This window comes from Antechinus flavipes, chromosome 1 (genome assembly GCF_016432865.1).
Source record: "Antechinus flavipes isolate AdamAnt ecotype Samford, QLD, Australia chromosome 1, AdamAnt_v2, whole genome shotgun sequence".
In the NCBI taxonomy this organism is placed as follows: Eukaryota; Metazoa; Chordata; class Mammalia; order Dasyuromorphia; family Dasyuridae; genus Antechinus; species Antechinus flavipes.
In genome coordinates, this window is record NC_067398.1 from 328,228,815 (window position 1) to 328,248,047 (window position 19,233).

General features: G+C 34.4%; 1 protein-coding gene across 1 annotated transcript; it reads right to left on the reverse strand.

The window, feature by feature from the left end:
• Nucleotides 1-3,920: 3,920 nt before the first annotated feature.
• Nucleotides 3,921-4,859, reverse strand: LOC127557041 (olfactory receptor 13D1-like). The gene has a single exon (XM_051990540.1). The coding sequence runs from the start codon at nucleotides 4,857-4,859 to the stop codon at nucleotides 3,921-3,923; it is 939 nt and encodes a 312-aa protein (XP_051846500.1).
• Between the last annotated feature and the right edge of the window lie 14,374 nt (nucleotides 4,860-19,233).

Sequence of the window (19,233 nt, forward strand, 5' to 3'; positions counted from 1 at the left end):
ATATTTGTATTATCTGTCATTTCCTTTCCCTACTACCTTTTCTACTTTACGTCTACCTTCCAAATTGCCTTGCAATTACTTAACCTCCCCCAAATAATCCTTCACATATCTTCTCCCCCGTCCTTTCCCTTGTTGTATATCCCTTTGCCATTAATCTATACCCTTTTCCTGCTCTTGTTAAGCCACACACCCTTCTATACCCCTTTTTATCCTGTTCCTTCAACCTTTTATTTCTTCATAGATTTTGGAGAATGCTATATCATTTTTAGAATGTACATTTATTCTTCCCTCTTTACTCCATTCCCAGTGTGAGTAGGATTTCAAAACTACCAGCCCTTCTCCACCATCAATTCCTCTGCGTTGATTCTTTCTCACATATCATTCATATAGCATGATTCCCATTTTTACCTTTTCCTACATAGTTTTGTTTTTATAATCACATCGTATTCAGCTCTACCCCAGTCTTTCTTTTGGACTACCCAATTATTAATACCAGTCTTAGAGATATAGTTTACATTTCCATGTATAAAACTTAAACAATTTGTCCTTATTGAATTCCTTAAAATTGGACTTTGTTATTGACTTTTATACATTAAATTTTCTGTTGACTTTAGATTGTTTGCAACAATATCCTAAAAATCTGACACTATGTTGAATGTCCATTTTTTCCCATTCAGTGTTATACTTAATTATGCTGGATAAAGTATTTTCAGTCACAAACCTCGTTCTTTTGATTATCAATATATACTGTTCCAGGATCTGGAGTCTCTTATTGTAGCCATTGATAAGTTTTCTGTGACTCTAAATGTAGCTGTAGCATATTTTACTTATTGTTGCTTGTAACATTTTCTCTCTGATCTGGGAGTTTTGAAATTTACCAATGATATTTCTGATGGTTTTCTTTATAGGATCTCTTTCAGGTAGTAATTGGTGGATTTTTTTGTAGTTTTGTTAAACTGAGGGTTCATCAGAAAGGACTAATGGGGAAAATGGATAAGAACAATTAAGAATGAGGAGGCCTATAATAAAAGCTCTGTGTTTTAATAATTACCATAAGATTTTAATGCTTTCTTATTTTTCTTTATTGAACACTTTTTTTCTGAATGATCTTATGATCTTTCATAAGGAATTGGCAATTATATATAATTGGGATTTTATATATATATATATATATATATAAATCTGGGATTATGTATAATCCCAGAATGATTCTTAACTTGCCCATTACCTTTATCCAAAATACCTTTAAAAGAAGAAATTTTGAGATTTATCTTCATCACAAGGAGAGAAATCTGCTTTGAAAACAAAAAAAAAAAATTAGTAACTGTGCAAGAGAAGGAAATGGCAAACCATTCCAGCATTTTTGTCAAGAAAACCCCAAATGGGGACATGAAGAATACAACTAAAACAACCAAACAGCAGCGGTTTTATCTTAGCAACATTACTTGTTCTCTTTGGAATTTTATTATTTCATCTATAAAATGAAATTACACTAGATGATCTCTAATATATATCTCCATTTTAACATTCTTTAATTCTTTAATAAAATTTAATTTTATTGCTTATTCTGTATTGGAAACAGCCGACAATACAGCCATTTCAAATCACAATAATTTAAAAAATGTGTAAAATTACTTAATTTATTTTAGTTCCTTTTATTTTCAACTCATAAAATAACTACAAGTATTCAAACATATGAATGAATATGACAAAAGAACATGCAACCTGAAACAAATGACTCTTTGAGTGTCTAGAGATTCCATTGTTCATTGATAATTATTCTCCCTTCCCAAAGAAACTGTGAATATTGAATTTATTGCTATAGAGAAGTGTAGTTATTATCATTATTGTTTTTATGAACCCTTTTTTACTCTCACTACTATGGGTATGGTGGAAACTTTTCAACAATTATCATTGTCTTTAATTTGGGTCTTCGTTATTCATTGTGCATCAGTTCATAGAGATCCTCCAATATTTCTTAAACTTCTTTAGATTAATTATTTCTAATGATACAATGATATTTCATTCCATCATTATATCACAATTTACTAATTCATTCTCCAATTAAGAGACACTTCTTTCCTCCTCCTTTTCTATAGGATATATTTATATCCTATAAAAGTTAGCTTTTACAAATGACAGCCATGTGTATATAGACATATATATGTGTGTGTGAGCATATATGTATACATATATAAAAATTTATATAATATGCATAATAAATATGTATAATAAGACAGATGGCATAGTGGATTGAGTATTGGGCTTGAAGTAAAATATTCATATTCATCAGTTCAAATGTAGTCTCAGACACTTACTAGCTATGTAACTCTCAGCAAGTGATTAATTCTGTTTGCCTCAGTTCTTTATCTGAAAAATTAACTGGAGAAGGAAATGATAAACTACTCCAGTATTTTCACCAGGAAAACTCCAAGTACTATCACAAAGATTTGGACATTACTGAAACAACTGAACAACAGCAGCAAAATATGATTTTGGAGCAAATCATCTGTCTGAGCATTAATGACAATTGATAATTGTCATTTTCAATTTGAGTTATGCCTTGCCAACACAGAAGGTAGTCTTCCCAGTGCACTGAGCCATTCAAGAAAACACATTTTAAATGGTTCCTATTAATCAACAAATAATTGTTGGGTATAATTTATATTCTTAAACCTTGAAGTTAACATAATATACATGCATGATATAAAATGAATTATACTCCCAAGAATTCTAAATAAAATCTAATTAGAGAAACAAAATGAACATGTATGAAATGGATCAAGATTTCAGAAGAGTGCATAACCAAATAGCATCTCTATAAACTTTAGTTATAGTCAATGTTGATGGGGAAAAAAAGACATGATTTTCACCTTGAAAACTGATTAGAATTGGCATTTCTGTTTAAAAAAAAAAGAAACATGTCCTTGGTAAGCAACCATAAGTACAAAATCCCAGAATTGGAAATCAACTATAGATAGATGAATGAATAGATAGATCTATCTATCTGTGTTTGTGTATGTAGGTATATATATTTATACACACATACAGATAAAGACAGAGAGAGACATAGAGACATTGATGATGAAACAAAGCTAAGAGGAGTAATGTTTTTGTTTGTGGTTATTTAGAAGAAGGAAGAAAGTTGAATAAATTAAGTGGGGTCAAATTATAGAATGATTTCACAACTTAAAAAGACTTAATAACATCACAAAATGTGGAAATGGTAATGAATCTATGCTGTGAATAAAATGTTGTACTTGGAGTCAGGAAGATCTAAGTTGAATTGTACCTTAAACATTTTACCCAGTGTGTGACCCTAAGCAAGCATTTAACTTCTGGAATCTTTCTATTGGTCACAATTCATACCTCCCTCACAAAGTTGATGTGAGGGGCAAGTATGATAAATTGTGTAAAACATTTATTAACTTTTTAAAAATAGATAAATTATAGCTATCCTCATCATTATTATCATCTCAGAAATCATTTAGATCTCTTAGAGTAGAAGCTAAAGGAGCTTCTACTCCAACACTTCTAACACCCCAAAAGAGGTTATTCACGTCTACTTGGAGATTTTCAGTGAAAGGTAATTTATTACTTCTCAGTGAAATCCATTCCACTGGGATGAAGCTCTGATTTCTGGAAAAGTTTGCCTAGCATTGCTTTTAACTTCTGCCTTTTTTGTTCTTAACTTCAGCATCATCATTCTACTAATTTAGATCTTAAATCCTTTATATTTCCAAACAGAAAAAAAGTTTTATATTGTATATCTTTCATTATAGTCCCCTCCATGACTATTCTTTACCATAGGTGATTGTGGAAAGGTATATCAGTGCAAAAGAGAAACAATCAGGCTTTGAAAAATAGATTCTTAACGTGGGTAGTCCCCCTCCCCCTTATATGATGTTTATTACAGTCTCTCATGTTCTCTGTGAGAAGATATTTTTGCTGAGCTTTATCACAGCTGCTTTCACATCTTTGTTCCTCAGACTGTAAATGATGGGATTCAGCATAGGAATGACCACAGCATAGAAGAGAGCAATCAGTTCATCTGTTGCATGGGAGTCTTTGGACTCTGGCTTCATGTACATGAAGGTGATAGTTCCATAAAACATAATCACTACAGTCAGATGAGAAGAGCAGGTAGAAAAGGCTTTTTTTCTTCCCTCAACAGAATTGATTCTCAAGATGGTAAATAGAATAAAAAAGTAGGAGATGAATATGAATACCACTGGAATCACTATTATAAAAATATTTGATATCACCATTATAATCACATTGAGAGAAATATCTTCACAGGCCAATTTCAACACGGCCAGGATCTCACATGTGAGATAGTCAATGACATTCCCACAAAATGTCAAACGCATAACTAGGGAGGTTTGTATCATTGAAGTCAACCCACCTGCCATCCAACAACTGGTCACCAACTTCACAGAAAGTCCTTTGTTCATGATAATTGTATATCTCAGAGGGTTGCAAATGGCTACATAACGATCAAATGCCATTACAGAAAGGAGCACACACTCTGTGGATCCCATGGCAAAGGAAAAGAACATTTGTAATCCACATCCAATGAAGGAAATAGATTTTTCCTCTGAAAGGAAGTTCACAAGTAACAAGGGAATGGAAGAAGATGTGTAGCAGATGTCCAGAAAAGAAAGATTACTGAGGAAGAAATACATGGGAGTGTGGAGATGAGAGTCCAGGATGCTGATTGTAATGAGGAAACTGTTGCCCATCAGGATTACAATGTACATAATAAGGCATAACAGAAAGAAAACCATATAAAAGACAGGGTAGCCAGCAAGACCATGAAGAAAGAACATAGTCACAGAGGTCTTATTGTGTGTTTCCATTTGTTCTCTATCTTCCACCTACAACATTTCAGATAAGAAGACAAAGCACCAACTTTATCATACTACAATTAATTCAAACATGATTTTAACTTTTGGGAATCCTATATTTAACACATTACTATAAATGTAAAATATCCAGTAACCAAATCAAATTTTGCACAGTAGCCCTATCTCCATACTAATATTTCCAAAGTACCTTCACTTTCAATCTAGTGATGGCTTGATGTGTATTCACAAAGTTGTGTTTCTGTCTGTGTTTGTGTGTGTAAAACACTGCTAGGATTTCAAATTGTCATTGGCTTTGGACTCATGAAGAGCAGTGATTCTGACAAAAGGACTGGCATTCCTTCCATTGCATCACCTAACTGCTCCTGGTAGAATTTACTAATTGTTTCATCAAATCAACTCTAGATTATCATGTGAAACTGGGACTCTTTTCCAAATTGACATTTTCTCTCCCTGCACCCCTTTCTGACACTTCTTTTACTTTGAATCATTTCACACTATTTTAGGTATTTTCATTTTCTAATTGAAGAGCATTTAGAAGTTGACATGGGTCATAATTCAGTCCATCACATAGCTACACTCCGGTTTCATTCTTACAGTTTCCCAAGTGCCTACTCACTTTGGAGGGATTTGCAGTTGCACAAACACTGTACTCAGATTTTCTTGCCAGATTCAAGAAAAGGAATGTCTCCTTCCATATACTGACACAATTTTTAGTGATCTATATAATCTTCAAGCAGAACTTTTGCTGAGGATTTGACACAGAAGCCCAAAATAAAACTTTGTATTGCCCTAGAATCCATACCTGGAATAGCATTGTGAAACATTCAATGTCATACTTTCTTAGTTATAGTTGGATCTTACATAATCATAATAAGAAATTAACCCTTCTCTTCCTTTCCACACATTCTTGTTTTTTTTTACACTTAATCTTTGCTTATATTACACTCTTCCACAAATTGCAAGACCCTCATACCTATTTAAAGATTATGATTGTTGATAACATGGCCTTATATCTGATATCTTTGGAATATAATACTCTGTGAATTTTTAAAACTTTCATAATATGGCAGAAGGATATGATTAATTTTACTATTCTAGGTAATAATCATAAATAATTATTAAAGATGTTAGCTTTCAACATTTCAGATAAAAAGACAAAACAATTTTATCCTACTACAATTAATTCAAATATGACTTTAACTTTTGAGAATCCTATATTTAATACATGACTATAAATGTAAAATATCCTGTATCCTAGTCAATTTTTGCACAGTGGCCATATCTCCACACTAGTGTATCCAAAGCACCCTCATGTTAGCTTTATCTTTTCCTTTTTCCTTTACTTAACCAGAATTCACCAAGCATAAATGTAAGCCATTTAACCTCCTTAGAAAAATATGCTATGCAACAAATTTTAAAAAACAAAAACATGTTGATTTATTAAGTTGTATTTTTATTCAGAAAAGAAAATATATGCATTCCTGAAATTTATCTTCAGGAATATGCTAAAATCCATGTTGTAGATATAATTTTTTAAAAAAAATTCTGCTCTTTTCTAGCACAGTTACACCAATGACTTTCCCCAATTATGACACCCATCTGCAGTATATCAAAGGGAAGCATTTATTTTCAATTAGCTCTGCTCCCCACACTACCTTTACTGAACCCAAAATATATTTCAGTCCTGCACCTACTTCACCTGATGCTGTCTGTCATTTATGGAACAAGTCACCTCTTTATGCTGAAAGAATCATGACAATGTTAAAAATCTCAGAAATCAGATGTCATATTACAGTCAGGCAAATGTTCAGTTCCAGAGATAATCAAATGCAGGTCTACACAAAAAGACAATGTATAAGATCCCTAAAGTCATAAACATAGAAAGAGAAGCATTACTATGTAAAGATTTTAGGGCAGAGCTATTTGTTTCTGTTAACAATTAATATTACTTGTTGGGTAGGAGATGCCAGGTGCCTACAGGTGTTATTTCTTAGAATTAAAAATTCAAAAGTTTGAAGAACAATACTGAGGCTAGAGACAGTGATATTAGCATTACCTCTTATCTTCCAGAAGATCTATTTACCTTGTTCTCTTCCACTGGAGGGTCAGGGATATGTCACTCAGATATTCATTTACAATTCATCATTACTATCTGGAAAATGGAATCATAGACATCAGGAATCATCATACAAACAATATTACTGTTTAATTGATTAGGTGAGGCAGCTCTTCAAGATGAAGAAGACTGGCCTTGCTTCTAGCCTAGTCTCTGAAACCGACATCCAGAGAACCAGACCTTGGAATAAGATTTGAGAGCTACATCTACAGATGCTATAACCCACTAATCCCTCTGTAGCAATCATTACTAAAGACCAAAAAATAAATTTCTTTTCATCAAAGTGCTCCATGCTGTCAAATAGTTCAATATCAGAAATAACTGTGGTTTTATTTGGAGAAATGACTTTAAGGAAGATGTGTTTGTTTTGCTGCTGTACCATGTAACCCTTCTTTCCAAATTTCAGCTGAATCCTCCTACATGTATTGTTTCCCTTTGTTAGAAAATGAGTGCCAAGGGAAAAGCGCTTATATAACTTTTCTATTTTTTATTTTCAATGCTTAGCACAGTGTTCTGCAGGGCTTAAGAAATGGTTTTCATTCAGGCAAGCATTTATTTATTTATTCCTTTATCATACCCCTAATAATCTGAATAATGGAGAAGCATTTGCTCTATCATCTTTTCCACAACAGAGATCAGATTGCTTTTTATAATAAATAATAATTGCTATAGGAAAAATGCAAATATAGTTTAGTGAATCAGTTAAGTAAATGTTCCTACAAAATTTATTGTGTGCTTCATACTCTGAAAACAAGATTACCAGTCCTCAACTGAGCACTTAATACCTGTTAATGTAAATCAGAGATCTAATTCTCTGTCTCAGTTCATTTTGTACATTTTTTTTTTGGTAGAATTTTGACTTGTTACATTTTCTTGCTCTCTCCTTCCTTTCTCAGATGATTTAGTTTTAGAATCTACATTTGTTTCCCCAAAATCTAATACCCCAAATTTTTAAATCTAATCTATCTTTATGATGAGAGTCTTCCTTAGCATTTAGTATCACATCTTCAGTCTTTACATCCATTACCTCTAGTTGGAAGATCATCTTCCTCTTAGGTTTCAGCACACTGCAAATTGCTTTGCCTCTATTTTATTCTAAAGCAATTGATTGTCTCCTACTTTAGGAAGCTCTTCAGTAGGATGATGGGTTTCCAAAATTCCTTCCTTATAGGGAGATATGTTGTTCCAAAATTTTATGGTCTTATTTACGTGTGTTGTTATTTATTCCAAAGTTGTATTAACAAAAATAAACCAAATTTGCTTAGGGATGGGAAACACAGAAGAAAAGTAGATTAAATCTTCTTCAAGAATTTTTCAAGTGTTTACTCAATTTCATTTGGCCAAGAAAAATGATGAGAACCATTGCTCTGACCCCATAATAGAAGCCCCCAAATGTCTAAAGAATCAGCCACATTGTTTAGATGCTAATTTAAATCTCTTCCTTTTTGGGATTTTTTTGTCCCCAAAGCAATTTAAAGTTCTGACTTGGATATATACAGAGAGTGAAAACTTCCTGATACTTCAGGAATAGTGCCCCCAAGGCCCAATTACTGGGAACTTACATTACACTATTTTAAGCAAAGACATATTTGAATGTTCATTCTAGACAATAATATAGTTTATATGAGTTTAATTAAATGAAAGAAATTATTAAGCTACCAGAAGTTTCATAATCTAATGGAAAAATATCTAGGATGATAAAAGATGAAATTCCACCATTGACAGATTTTACCTGTGTGACAATGAACAAATTATTTTTCCTCTTGTTGCTCTAGAAAACTCTTTAAGAATGTGCATTGGTAGAGATAGTTTCTTTACCATGGCTCACAGAGATTAATGAAATCAACAGGGCTACTTCCTGTCTCTATGAAAAATACTTTGCTAGGTGATAGTGTAGCCATTAGGTGGCAAGGAATAATGAGGAAAAAAAAAGAACAAAATGAAGTATTTGTTCTCTAAACATATATAATTTGCTTGGAAAGATCTCACACTACACAAACCCATTCCCAGAAGTAACTCATATTTTGTACTTAGATTGTTTTTAATATTGATTTCTGTGGAATCTGTCTTGTTATTGTGAAAAAATTTTGGAGATGTGTTCTGAAGACATAGTCAACAGACAACAAATACCTGGCTTCCTTATTCTATTCCAATGGTTGACTTTTCTCCTTATTTTAAGCTACAGATATATTTCAGCTCTTAAAATGACAAAAGGATCAATATTTGCAGGTCTGCTCCTCCTATTATTTATTCTCATGTCACTGTTTATGTGTTTCTAATTTTCCTTTGGAGGAAGTAAGTGCTTCAGTTGAAAACTTTTTCTACAAGCTTGGTAGAAGCAAGAATGAACAAATGGCTTCAAAGCTCTTATTCCTTTAACTCCTTTTGAACTATAGAGCAAGTTAAGCTGAATTTGATAGACAAAGTATGAAACTCAACAATAAGAAGACTAGGAAAAATTGATGTTTGTCTTTGGTATATCAATTACTCCAAGCAGAGGTAATACTAATTCTACTAGTTCATATTAGTTTGTATTTTATATTTACAAAACACCCTGGATAGTTATTTGATCTTCAAAAGATCCTGTTACATGGGACATACTATTGTACTCACTTTACAAACAACAAAATTGAAATCTTCAGATATTAAGTTGGTCAGTCAGTCAATAAGCATTTAATAAGCTCTTATTTTGTGACAGATTGTGCTGTGTTGGGCATACAAAGAAATGGAGGGAAAATACTTGTCAAGAATCATGTATTCTTATGTGGAACAAAGTATCCAAATAACTATTTCCATGTAAGATACCTGCAGAATATATCAGGATAATCAGAAAAGAGGAGGCATTAGCAGCTGGTCAGGGACAGGGACTCAAAAAGGCTATGCTGCTAATAGCTGAGACTCGAAGGACGTCAAGGAAAGTCAGAAATTGAGAACTGAGGAATAGAGCCTTCTAAGAAGTGAGTTTAGGCAGTAGAAAGACCCAGAGATGGGTAGTGGAATGTGAAGGAACTGCAAGTAGGCCTGGGCAAACTAGTTCATAGGATATGAGAAGGAACAAGATGTATGAAAGAAGGCTAATTTGTCCAAGGCTTCAGCTCAAAAGTGATGTACCTGAGACTCAAGTACAGTTTTTTATATTTAATAATTGACCTTACACATAAATAAACCAAATGTATCTTTAAAATAATGGCTCAGATATTTAGTACATGTAAATTCACTGCAAAATCCTTCTATTGTATTTTTTAGCATAATTTTACTGCATCCAACTGGCATCTTAAACAGAATTCTTTCTCTTCAATATGACTTTAGAGGGTTTATAAACCTGGAATGGAGAAATCAGGGTGAGTATTTCCATGTGTCTTGTGAGTGTTATAGAAATCTTATCCAGGAATAGTGAGGAAAAAAAAAGAACAAAATGAAGTCTTTGAGGTTCCATTCAAGAGCAATACAAGAGAATATGGGGGAGATGAAATTGCTCACCAAAGAGAAAGGAAACACAGTGTACTTTGTATCATGAAAGAAAGATCTGTTTCTGGTAATAAGACCCTCAAAATCAGAGCAGTGGAGTGAAGGAACATTAAGAATTCATTTTTAAAAGAGAAGAAAGAATAGTTCAATAAAGCAACCAATATATCAATTAAGTCTGACAGTTTTTTCAATATTCCACAACTATAACCCTGCCCTCTGCCTAAAAGGACAGAGTTGTATAATTTCAGCTTCTTTTTTCAGGTCCAAGTTTGCTCCTGATAATTTATACACTATTCATTTTTGTTGTCTAATAATACCCATATCCTCACCAAAATAAACGTAAGATTTAAGATGGGCTCTTTCCCATCATTCATTTTATTCATATAACTTCTAGATTTTTCATAGAACACTTTCCATTATAAACTCAAAGAGAAAGAGGTCTCTATGCTTTCTTTTCTGTCTTGGAAATTATACGCCATTTAATGAAAAATAAGAAGGCATGTGTTCTCAATAGTCTTTAAAATTAAAAATCTTTGCACACTTATCTTTGCTAATAGGTTAATATAATCAAGATACTCATAAATATTCAATAAAAAGCAAAAAATATATATAAATTAACCCACATGAAACACTAATTCTAAAAGAAACTAGTCATTCTTCTAGAGGATATATAAGCCTTTTTCAATCCCTAAAATAGGGACCTACTTTTTTACTAGTGTCCCCAAATGACTGTATCATTTGTCTTCCTGTGGTGAGCTTCTCTTGGCCTGCTTATTAGCAAAAAAAGTATTCTATGATTTTTTTAAATTAGTTTTTAGGGGTTTTTCTTTATTTGTTTTATTATTACATAGTGACTGATTCTTCAACTTTTCTCTCTTCAAATTTTGGTAGATCCTCGATTTTATCTTACTTTATCCAATTTTAATTTAGATATAAACTTTATTTACCTGCTCTGGTTAGCAATTCATTGTTGTTTCCTTTAAAAGTGAGGGTATATACCATTGACAAAACCAATATGAAGACATTTTCTATAATTGGTAAATTTTTTTTCAATTTTGTCTATAATACTGACATTTAGTTCAGGTAGATAATATCATAGTGCATAGAGCTCTGGGCCTGGAGTTAAAAAGAATCATCTTTCTGAATTCAAATGTGGCCTTATACACCTGCTCTAGGATCTCAGGCCAATCACTTATTAGCTGAGAGACTCTGTTAGCCCCAGTTTAGTCATCTAAATGAGCTTGATGAGGAAATGGCAAACTACTTTTTTATATTTGCCAAGAAAAAAACAAATGGAATTATAAGTCAATCACAATTGAAAACAACTGAATAATCAGCATATAACAAATGTATTTATATGCTTATTCCATTCCCCATGCATTTGTGGTTTGCTCAGCACTTTCTGCACTGAAACATTTTTAGCAGGTAGGATATTGGTATTTCTGAATTGTTTTGTTTTATCTTTTTATGGTAGCAAAACATGAAAAAAAAACTTCTTTCTCTTCTGTCCTTCATGTCAAATCTACAAATACAGGACTTAAGAACCATAAAAAGATAAATAGGGGAAAATATGTATTTAACAGTTAAACTGCTCACATACATACAATATCTGTAACTCTTCAGAACTGTGTCTGTCACTAGGACAGACAGAGGGAGCCATCATATGGACTGAGGGTGTGATTGTGAATGGATTCTGATGTGATGATATCAAAGAAAAAGACATTAACTAGTGAGAAGAGGTCTCTACTGGAAAGAAGAATAAAGGGGAGGTATAGTGGGAGAAAGTTCACATGAAGAAGTGCAAAGGACCTATTACAATGAATGGAAAAAAAGGAGGGGGATGAGCATTGTCTGAAGTTTGACCTCTTCAGCATTGATTTTAAGAGGGAATAATTTAATCATCCAGTTGTGTATAGAAATTTATATAACTCTATAAAGAAGTAGGAGGAGAAAGAGGAAAAGAAAAGAAAGGGACAAGTTTTTTTTTTTTAAATTTTTTATTTAATAATTACATTATATTGACACTCGTTTCTGTTCCGATTTTTTCCCCCTCCCTCCCTCCACCCCCTCCCCTAGATGGCAAGCAGTCCTTTATATGTTGGATATGTTGCAGTATATCCTAGATACAATATATGTTTGCAGAACCGAACAGTTCTCTTGTTGCGTAGGGAGAATTGGATTCAGAAGGTATAAATAATCCGGGAAGAAAAACAAAAATGCAGATAGTTCACATTCGTTTCCCAGTGTTCTTTCTTTGGGTGTAGCTGCTTTTGTCCGTCATTTATCAATTGAAACTCAGGTCTCTTTGTCAAAGAAATCCACTTCCATCAAAATATGTCCTCATACAATATCGTTGTCGAAGTGTATAATGATCTCCTGGTTCTGCTCATTTCACTTAGCATCAGTTCATGTAGGTCTCTCCAAGCCTCTCTGTATTCATCCTGCTGGTCATTTCTTACAGAACAATAATATTCCATAACATTCATATACCACAATTTACCCAGCCATTCTCCAATTGATGGGCATCCATTCATTTTCCAGTTTCTAGCCACTACAAACAGGGCTGCTACAAACATTTTGGCACATACAGGTCCCTTTCCCTTCTTTAGTATTTCTTTGGGATATAAGCCCAATAGAAACACTGCTGGATCAAAGGATATGCACATTTTGATAATTTTTTGGGCATAATTCCAGATTGCTCTCCAGAATGGTTGGATTCGTTCACAACTCCACCAACAATGCATTAGTGTCCCAGTTTTCCCGCATCCCCTCCAACATTCATCATTATTTTTTCCTGTCATCTTAGCCAATCTGACAGGTGTGTAGTGGTATCTCAGAGTTGTCTTAATTTGCATTTCTCTGATCAATAATGATTTGGAACACTCTTTCATATGAGTGGTAATAGTTTCAATCTCATCCTCTGAAAATTGTCTGTTCATATCCTTTGACCATTTATCAATTGGAGAATGGCTTGATTTCTTATAAATTTGAGTCAGTTCTCTATATATTTTGGAAATGAGGCCTTTATCAGAACCTTTAACTGTGAAAATGTTTTCCCAGTTTGTTGCTTCCCTTCTAATCTTGTTTGCATTAGTTTTATTTGTACAAAGGCTTTTTAATTTGATGTAATCGAAATTTTCTATTCTGTGATCAGTAATGGTCTCTAGTTCATCTTTGGTCACAAATTTCTTTCTCCTCCACAAGTCTGAGAGATAAACTATTCTATGTTCCTCTAATTTATTTATAGTCTCGTTCTTTATGCCTAGGTCATAGACCCATTTTGATCTTATCTTGGTATATGGTGTTAAGTGTGGGTCCATGCCTAATTTCTGCCATACTAATTTCCAATTATCCCAGCAGTTTTTATCAAATAATGAATTCTTTTCCCAGAAGTTAGGGGCTTTGGGTTTGTCAAACACTAGATTGCTATAATTGACTATTCTGTCTTGTGAGCCTAGCCTTTTCCACTGATCCACTAATCTATTTCTTAGCCAATACCAAATGGTTTTGGTGACTGCTGCTTTATAATATAATTTTAGATCAGGTACAGCTAGGCCACCTTCATTTGATTTTTTTTTCATTAATTCCCTTGAGATTCTCGACTTTTTATTGTTCCATATGAATTTTGTTGTTATTTTTTCTAGATCAATAAAATATTTTCTTGGAAGTCTGATTGGTATAGCACTAAATAAATAGATTAGTTTAGGGAGTATTGTCATCTTTATTATGTTCGCTCGGCCGATCCAAGAGCACTTAATATTTTTCCAATTATTTAAGTCTGACTTTATTTGTGTGGAGACTTTTTTATAATTTTGCTCATATAATTCCTGACTTTCCTTTGGTAGATAGATTCCCAAATATTTTATGGTATCAACAGTTATTCTGAATGGAATTTCTCTTTGTATCTCTTGCTGTTGGGTTTTGTTGGTGATGTATAAAAATGCTGAGGATTTATGGGGATTTATTTTGTAGCCAGCTACTTTGCTAAAATTATGAATTATTTCCAATAGCTTTTTGGTAGAATCTCTGGGGTTCTCTAGGTATGCCATCATATCATCTGCAAAGAGTGATAGTTTGGTTTCCTCATTGCCTACTCTAATTCCTTTTATATCTTTCTCGACTCTTATTGCCGAGGCTAGTGTTTCTAATACGATATTAAATAATAATGGTGATAGTGGGCAACCTTGCTTCACTCCAGATCTTACTGGGAAAGGTTCCAGTTTTTCCCCATTGCATATGATGCTTACTGATGGTTTTAAATATATGCTCCTGACTGTTTTAAGGAAAAGTCCATTTATTCCTATGCTCTCAAGTGTTTTTATTAGGAATGGATGTTGGATTTTATCAAATGCTTTTTCTGCATCTATTGAGATGATCATGTGGTTTTTGTTTGTTTGGTTATTGATATAGTCAATTATGCTAATAGTTTTCCTAATATTGAACCAGCCCTGCATTCCTGGTATAAATCCTACTTGGTCATAGTGTATTATCCTGGTGATAATTTTCTGTAATCTTTTTGCTAATATTTTATTTAAGATTTTAGCATCAATATTCATTAGGGAGATTGGTCTATAATTTTCTTTCTCTGTTTTCAGCCTACCTGGTTTAGGTATCAGTACCATATCTGTGTCATAAAAGGAGTTTGGTAGGACTCCTTCAATCCCTATTTTTTCAAATAGTTTATATAACATTGGAGTTAATTGTTCTTTAAATGTTTGGTAGAATTCACATGTAAATCCATCTGGTCCTGGGGATTTTTTCTTAGGGAGTTGATTGATAGTTTGTTCTATTTCTTTTTCTGAGATGGGACTGTTTAGGATATTTACTTCTTCCTCTGTTAGTTTGGGCAAGCTGTATTTTTGGAGGTATTTTTCTATTTCATTTAAGTTGTCGAATTTATTGGCATAAAGTTGGGCAAAGTAACTCCTAATTATTGCTCTAATTTCCTCTTCGTTAGTGGTGAGTTCTCCCTTTTCATTTTTAAGACTAACAATTTGATTTTCCTCTTTCCTTTTTTTAATCAGATTTACTAAGGGTTTGTCTATTTTGTTGGTTTTTTCATAGAACCAACTCTTAGTTTTATTAATCAATTCAATAGTTTTTTTACTTTCAATTTTATTGATCTCACCTTTTACTTTTAGAATTTCAAGTTTAGTGTTTGACTGGGGGTTTTTAATTTGTTCCTTTTCTAGCATTTTTAATTGCAAACCCAATTCATTGACCTTCTCTTTCTCTATTTTATACAAATAGGCCTCTAGAGATATGAAATTTCCCCTTATTACCGCTTTGGCTGCATCCCATACATTTTGGTATGATGTCTCATTATTATCGTTTTCTTGGGTGAAGTTATTAATTATGTCTATGATTTGCTGTTTCACCCAATCATTCTTTAGTATGAGATTATTTAGTTTCCAATTATTTTTTGGTCTACTTCCCCCTGCTTTTTTGTTGAATGTAATTTTCATTGCATCGTGGTCTGAAAAGGATGCATTTACTATTTCTGCCTTACTACATTTGAGTTTGAGGTTTTTATGTCCTAATATATGGTCAATTTTTGTATAGGTTCCATGAACTGCTGAAAAGAAAGTGTATTCCTTTCTGTCTCCATTACATTTTCTCCAGAGATCTATCATATCTAACTTTTCTAGTATTCTATTTACCTCTTTGACTTCTTTCTTATTTATTTTGTGGTTTGATTTATCTAATTCTGAGAGTGCAAGGTTAAGATCTCCCACTATTATAGTTTTACTGTCTATTTCTTCTTGCAGCTCTCTTAGTTTCTCTTTTAAGAATTTAGATGCTACCCCACTTGGTGCATATATGTTTAATATAGATAGTGCTTCATTATCCATGCTACCCTTTAGCAAGATATAGTGTCCTTCCTTATCTCTTTTAATTAGGTCAATTTTTGCTTTAGCTTGATCTGAGATCAGGATGGCTACCCCTGCTTTTTTGACTTCACCTGAAGCATAGTAGATTTTGCTCCAACCTTTTACCTTTAACCTGCATGTATCTCCCCGCTTCAGGTGTGTTTCCTGTAAACAACATATTGTAGGATTCTGGCTTTTAATCCATTCTGCTAACCGCTTCCTCTTTATGGGGGAGTTTACCCCGTTCACGTTTATGGTTAGAATGACCAATTCTGTATTACTTGCCATCTTGTTAACCCGGTTTATGCTTTCCTCCCTTCTTTCCCCTTTCCCCCCTTCCAAGTATTAAGCTTGTGAGCACCCCTTGCTTCTCACAGCCCTCCCTTTTTAGTGTCCCTCCCCCCGCCTTAGAGTTCCTCCCCCTATCTTACCCCTTTCCCTCCCAGTTCCCGTATTCCCTTCCGCTTAGCTTATTCCTTCCCTTTCCACTTTTCCCTTCTCACTTTTCAATGAGATGGGAGAAGTTTCACCATAGATTGAATATGTCTTAAGATTTTTCACTTAAAGCCAATTCTGAAGGCAGTAAGATACCCACTATATTCATCCCCCTCCATTCTTTCTCTCAGATATAATAGGTTTCCTATGCCTCTTCATGAGATGTACTACCCCACTTTACCCTTTTTCTGGTACAATGTCCTTTCCACATCAATTTCTAGAACAAGGTATACATGTATTCTTTATACATCTATATAGTCAAAATATAGTTCCCAAGATTAATCTTTACCTTTTTAGATTTCTCTTGAGTTCTATATTTGTAGATCAAACTTTTTGTTAAGTTCTGGTTTTTTCATCAGAAATAGATGAAATTCGCTTACTTCGTTGAATGTCCATCTTCTTCCCTTGAAAAAGATGCTCATTCTCGCTGGGTAAGTTATTTTTGGTTGCATACCAAGTTCCTTAGCCTTTCGGAATATCATATTCCAGGCCCTTCGATCTTTTAATGTGGATGCTGCCAGATCCTGGGTGATCCTTATTGTGGCTCCTTGATACTTGAATTGGGTTTTTCTAGCTGCTTGCAATATTTTTTCTTTCATCTGAGGGTTCTGGCATTTGGCCACTATATTCCTTGGTGTTTTGATTTTAGGATCCCTTTCAGTGGGTGATCGATGAATCCTTTCAATGTTTATTTTTTCCTCTGTTCCTATGACTTCTGGGCAGTTCTCTTTGATAATTTCCTGGAAGACAGTGTCCAGGCTCTTTTTTTCATCATGTTTTTCTGGGAGTCCAATGATTCTCAGATTGTCTCTCCTGGATCTGTTTTCCAGGTCTGTTGTCTTCCCAGAAGGTATTTCACATTTTTCTCCATTGTTTGATTTTTTTGGATTTGCTTGACTGATTCTTCTTGTCTCCTCGAGTCATTCAATTCCACTTGTTCAATTCTGATTTTCAGTGAAGTATTCTCTTCACTCACTTTTTAAAAATCTTTCTCTAATTGTCCAATTGAGTTCTTTTGTTCTGTGGAATTTTTTTCCATTTCGCCAATTTTGTTTTTTAGAGAGCTGTTTTCTGTTTCCAGTTCACTAATCCTATTTTTCAAGGATTTTACTTCTTTATCCACTCTCTCTTTAACTTTCTCCAGGCTCTTTTGCCAAGCCTCCCTCTCCTTTCCCAAGCCTCACTCTGCTTTCCCCATTTTTCTTCTAGCTCCCTTGTGAGAGCCTTTTTAATCACTTCTATGAGGTTCATCTGTGCTGAGGAACAGACAATCTCCTCCTTTGGGGATTCACCTGGGGACTGCCTGTTTTTAGTCTCCTCAGGATTTAGCGTCTGCTCTCTATCTGTGTAGAAGCTGTCAAGGGTTAAAGTCCTCTTCAGCTTCTTGCTCATTCTGTCTATTAATCAGAGACAAACTACCAAAGAAAAACAGAAAAAACTGGAGTCTTTCTTTGGCGGGGGGCTGGGTGTGTTATCGAGCTTCCTCTACAGACTGCAGGGGACAGCAGTGAGGCACTAGCAGGACTGTGCTGCGCCTGCGCTCTGAGATCCCAAAGCGTGCTGAGTCACTGAGGGGGGGGGAAGGGGGGGGGCGGCCAGGTCCTGAGAGACTCCAGCTGTTTGGGGTTGTATTCTTCAGCCCCGGTGTTTTTAGCTTCTCTGCTGGGCTGTTGACTTGCTGCCGGAGGAAAGTATCCAAACCTGTAGCGAAGCTCTCCCCGCAGAGACGGCTACGATCACTCTCCACCCCCTCTCCAGTCTGCTCCCGTGCTCTCACTGCTGCTGCCCTCAGCCTGCGCCCGATCTAAAACCGCCCCAGCCCTCCAGTAAAGACAGACCTTTCTTGGCGGATCTCAAGGATGGCTTCTCTTGGTAACTATTTGTGGGTTTTTTTCAGTCAAGCATTGATTCAGAGGCTTGTAATGAAGTGGATAGTGAGAGAAAGCGTGGAGCTTATGCAGCTGTGAGCCTCCTCTCCGCCATCTTAACCGGAAGTCCCTGAAAGGGACAAGTTGAAGGGAGGGAAGGAACATTAGGAAAAAAGATAAGAAAAGAAGGGAAGGAAAAATTAAGAAATAAGCTAGTGAGTGGAGTGAATTAAGAAAAAACACTACTAAAAGAAGGGAAAGGGGGTAATAAGAGATAAGTTAGTGGGTAGGGTGAGTTAAAAAAAAACACAGAACTAAGGGCAGATGAAAAGAGAGAACAAAAGTATATACAGGGGAGGAAATAGAATGGAGGAAAATACAGAGTTGGTAGTAATCATAACTGTGAATGTGAATGGAATGAACTTTCCCATAAAATGGAACAAATATGTTGTTGACAAGAAACACTGTTGACACAGAGTAAAGGTAAAAGGCTGGAAAAGAATTTTTTATACTTCAGCTGAAGTCAAATAAACAGGGGTAGTCATTCC